This window comes from Egretta garzetta, unplaced genomic scaffold (genome assembly GCF_000687185.1).
Source record: "Egretta garzetta isolate BGI_Z169 unplaced genomic scaffold, ASM68718v1 scaffold114, whole genome shotgun sequence".
NCBI lineage: Eukaryota > Metazoa > Chordata > Aves > Pelecaniformes > Ardeidae > Egretta > Egretta garzetta.
The window spans coordinates 2,055,623-2,056,317 of record NW_009259317.1 but is presented as its reverse complement, the minus strand read 5'-3'; the positions used below and the strand labels follow the sequence as shown (position 1 = coordinate 2,056,317).

At 40.6% G+C, this 695-nt stretch overlaps 1 protein-coding gene across 1 annotated transcript in view; it reads right to left on the bottom strand.

Annotated features, from left to right (window-relative positions):
* MAP9 (microtubule associated protein 9) overlaps window positions 1-695 on the bottom strand; it is a 93,847-nt gene that overhangs the window by 20,329 nt on the left and 72,823 nt on the right. The window contains exon 2 of the mRNA XM_035892034.1: window positions 286-403. Within this exon, the coding sequence (XP_035747927.1) occupies window positions 286-403 (118 nt within the window). The remainder of the gene's footprint in view (window positions 1-285; window positions 404-695) is intronic.

The following is a 695-nucleotide window of genomic DNA, read 5'->3' as shown; positions in this document are numbered from 1 at the left end:
TCCAGACCCCTCACCAGCTTTGTGGCTCTCCTCTGGACATGTTCCAGCAACGCAACATCTTTCTTGTAGTGAGGGCCCCAAACTGTACACAGTATTGGAGGTGCTCCACTGATTTCACTGGGAATTCTGGTCCTAACTTGGAAGAAGAAGACTAAATGATTTAGAAGTTTTCATAATATGAAATCTTGGCATATTAAATCATACTGACTCACAAAGATTCTCTGTGACCTAGTAATGAGTTAAGAAAGGGAAGAACACGAGGAAGAATATTTAATTCTGTCTTACCATTTAACACTCCATCTTCGTCACTCTCGAAGTCATCTGAGTATTCAGCTGTTTGCTCTCTTGCTGCACGAGCAGAAATTGCTTCTTGTAGCTCATCCTGAGATGGTTTCACAAATAACTTTTACACAGAAGGGACGATTCACTTCTTCAAGTCCAGCACGAATTCCCCCCTCCCACGCATATGTAAGTAAAACTGAGCGACAGAGATTAACCCGTTTAACTGAAAATTAGTGTGAAGGATAAGTAAAAGACAGTGTTTTCACTCTATCATCATTGCCCCAATTTTTCTACGCTTAAAAAAACCCAAACCCTCCATGTATTAATTTATATTTCTTCTCCACAAGAAACATACCTTGCAGATCCCCCTTCCATTTTTGGCAATAATGACATCGCATGATCGCGTGACACTT